Source organism: Saccoglossus kowalevskii, chromosome 17 (genome assembly GCF_978046115.1).
Source record: "Saccoglossus kowalevskii chromosome 17, keSacKowa6.1, whole genome shotgun sequence".
In the NCBI taxonomy this organism is placed as follows: domain Eukaryota; kingdom Metazoa; phylum Hemichordata; class Enteropneusta; family Harrimaniidae; genus Saccoglossus; species Saccoglossus kowalevskii.
Window position 1 is genome coordinate 14603532 of NC_140657.1, and position 2965 is coordinate 14606496.

A 2965-nucleotide genomic window follows, 5' to 3' on the forward strand; every position below is an offset into this window, starting at 1 on the left:
TGTTTAAGATCCAAAATTGAAAATTGCGTACAAATTACGACATTTAATGTGAAAAATGCGTTGTACGCTTACAAAAAATAAAATCTTTGTACAAATTACGGACAAATAAACTAGCTGATTACATTTTACACCTTGCCCAAGTCTACGGATTTACGTTTTCTATTTATTTAAATTACATTATTACGAAAATAAAAACAATTTATTTACAGCTTTCGAAAATACCCCTTGCCGACCCTCTGATGGGAGACTGTGAAACAAACCACGGAATAACTTACTGAACCAAACAATACCGTTCTGTACACATGCATTAGCGGGAGAATATGTTCACAAATATTCTATTGGGGACCGTGGTTGAAGCACAGGGAGTTGGATTAACTCGATTGAAAAAATGAGCTAGACACGGAAGTAATTGCAAACAAATAGGGGAATGCATATTTAATGGTATAGTGTATTTAATAACCAGTCATATATATACTATATATATAACGTAACATAAGCCGTATAATACACTAGAGGGCCGAAACCTCCGCCCTGTATCGCCCAATTCTGGGTCACTCTGGAGCAATTCATTCTTTCTTTCATTCATTCATTCATTCATTCATTCATTCATTCATTCATTCATTCATTCATTCATTCATTCGATGGATGGATGGATGGATGGATGGATTGATTGATTGATTGATTGATTGGTTGATTGATTGATTGATTGATTTATTTATTTATTTATTTATTTATTTATTTATTTATTTATTTATTTATTTATTTATTTATTTATTTATTTATTTATTTATTTATTTATTTATTATACTTGATTATAAAGTGACCAGGAAAAAATAACAGATAATACTAATTTTTCTATATTATTGTAGACGGAAACTGCCTTGCTAATAATGCGTTCTTTTATTCATACCGGCAACTGCAATGGGTAACATCGGGATTCGACCATTTATCACTAAGGCGGGACGTGCCATCCAGTAGCATCCCACATTCACGTTGACCGCACTTCAAGCCGAATTGTAATGGTTTGTAGACAGTTCCCTATATTGCAGTTGGTTCCACGTTCTTTACAAAGACCTCAGCTGGAGTTCTGAATGACGTATTTATGTTAAGTTACACCCGTCACGTGCGTTGACACACTGAAATGAACACGCATAACTCTCTATTGTTATTCTAATTATAAACGTCGCGTATATAAATAGACTTCCTTCGCCCAGCTCTTTCAGTTACACGACGAAGGCATCGGTCTTTCAATCTGCAATAAGTAACTTTATAAACTCTACAGATTGGACGCTTTACAGCCCTTGCCATGAAAATACTAGTTGCAGTGTTTGTTGTCGCCGTTATCGGCATGGTTATGGCGGAAGATGCTTCTAAAGACGCCAAACAACCCAAGGTGAGTGCGCTACTACAACAAGAAGCTGTCTTTCAAAATGGCGTACGACTGTTTCTTTCTTCTTGGTTTTCCATTTCTTTGTTTATACCTGTAAATACAGTAATCAACTTCGAAGCAAAGTGCATTGAGGACGCTGACTTAAATGTTTTTTGAGACGAATCGTGTTTTTCTCACTGCCCCAATTTTCCTCTAAAAACATAGTAACCATTGCTGTGGACTTGGCATTTGAAGTGGATGGAGTTATTGTTCGCATTATGAAGACATGGCGACTGTTTATATTTAGGTCAAATGCGTACACAGAATAACAATGCAGCTACGAAATCTATTCGTTGTTCCACGTTACAACCAACTTGTTGATTTCTTTGTTGTGACAATCTTGCTAGAAGGCATAGTTACAGTGCAATTTTCGGTGTAAATGTCGTGCTTTGACCGATGGCGGTTCTTTTTAGTTTCATTTCGTTCCACGGGCATTTAAAAAATAATTCTTTGTCATACAAAATTATTTGCGTAATCATGGTGGATTGGGTGGGTCTGTATCTTAACACTGTAGGGAACATTTCACCGCTTTTCGGAAGGTCACATTTCACATTATTGCACACTTGTATACATGGTTAATTGAATTGCGGAACACTATCCGATCGAATCCACTTTCAGTCGGTCCAGTCGTAGAGGCAATTGCAAGAATTGCAAGTGCAGTGCAGTGTAGTGTAGTGTAGTTTTATTGTTGCACGCTTATTTAATTTCCACTTCGGTTGTTCGTCCTGACAGGTTTGTTATTCTACTGCACCGAATGTTCATGCACATCAATTGTTTTGTTCAAAAGTCTGACGAACTGTCTCTCTCCTTCCATAGGCGGCATCGGTTACAGACCTGAAGAAGTCTCATCCAATTAGACCCATTGAAAAGGCTAGAAAAATGGCACACAAAGCGACGCAAGTGAAACTTCGCCCAGAAATTGAAGAGAAACGTCGCATGATGCGGGAACGAAAGGAAGAAATAATGAGCATAAAGAAATCCGACCTCCCATTGGAAGAGAAGAGAGCCAAGATGGCGAACCTAAAGGCAGAGTTCAAGCAGCAGAAGATGAGCCTGGGATTGGAAGGTGGTCGCAAGACCCCAGAGGAACGCAGAGCAATGGTTCAGGAACGAAAACTAGCACGCCAAAATCACGAAGAAAAGGCAATTCGTCGTATGCCTAAAATTGGTCAGAAAGGCGGAAGGAAACTGGGTATGAGGCTCGATAAGCGGGAGCGTCAATAAATATTACAAAGGTCATTTTGCCTTTCTAAAATCAGATCGCTGAACTTTTTTAACTTTCAGTATATACACTTCTTTCTTCATACTGCTGTATTCGATTTTACTATTCTTACAATATATTTTACCTGAAATGGGTATTTTGTCGAGCCTTTCAATGAACTTGTGACCATAATGACAATAATGCGTCTCGCTCGATATGTTTTTTAAACGTATTTTTACTGTGTTTTTTTATTACATTTTTAGTTTCAAGCCATTTAGTAATGACCTGGTGTCATTCGTTCACAAGGTTATAAATAAAGTTTACATAAAACTGGG

The 2965-nt window shown here is 37.4% G+C and overlaps 1 protein-coding gene across 1 annotated transcript; it reads left to right on the forward strand.

The window, feature by feature from the left end:
- Nucleotides 1-1192: 1192 nt before the first annotated feature.
- On the forward strand, nt 1193-2965 carry LOC100370548 (uncharacterized). Its single transcript, XM_002733000.3, has 2 exons — nt 1193-1393; nt 2246-2965. Exons 1-2 carry the CDS (start codon nt 1307-1309, stop codon nt 2651-2653), a joined length of 495 nt encoding a protein of 164 aa, XP_002733046.1. The 5' UTR covers nt 1193-1306; the 3' UTR covers nt 2654-2965.

Coding starts and splice junctions, on each gene's coding strand:
- LOC100370548 (XM_002733000.3), top strand. CDS start 1,307: ATGAAAATACTAGTTGCAGTGTTTGTTGTCGCCGTTATCGGCATGGTT. Junction 1,394..2,245: donor AAGACGCCAAACAACCCAAG/GTGAGTGCGCTA, acceptor CTCCTTCCATAG/GCGGCATCGGTTACAGACCT.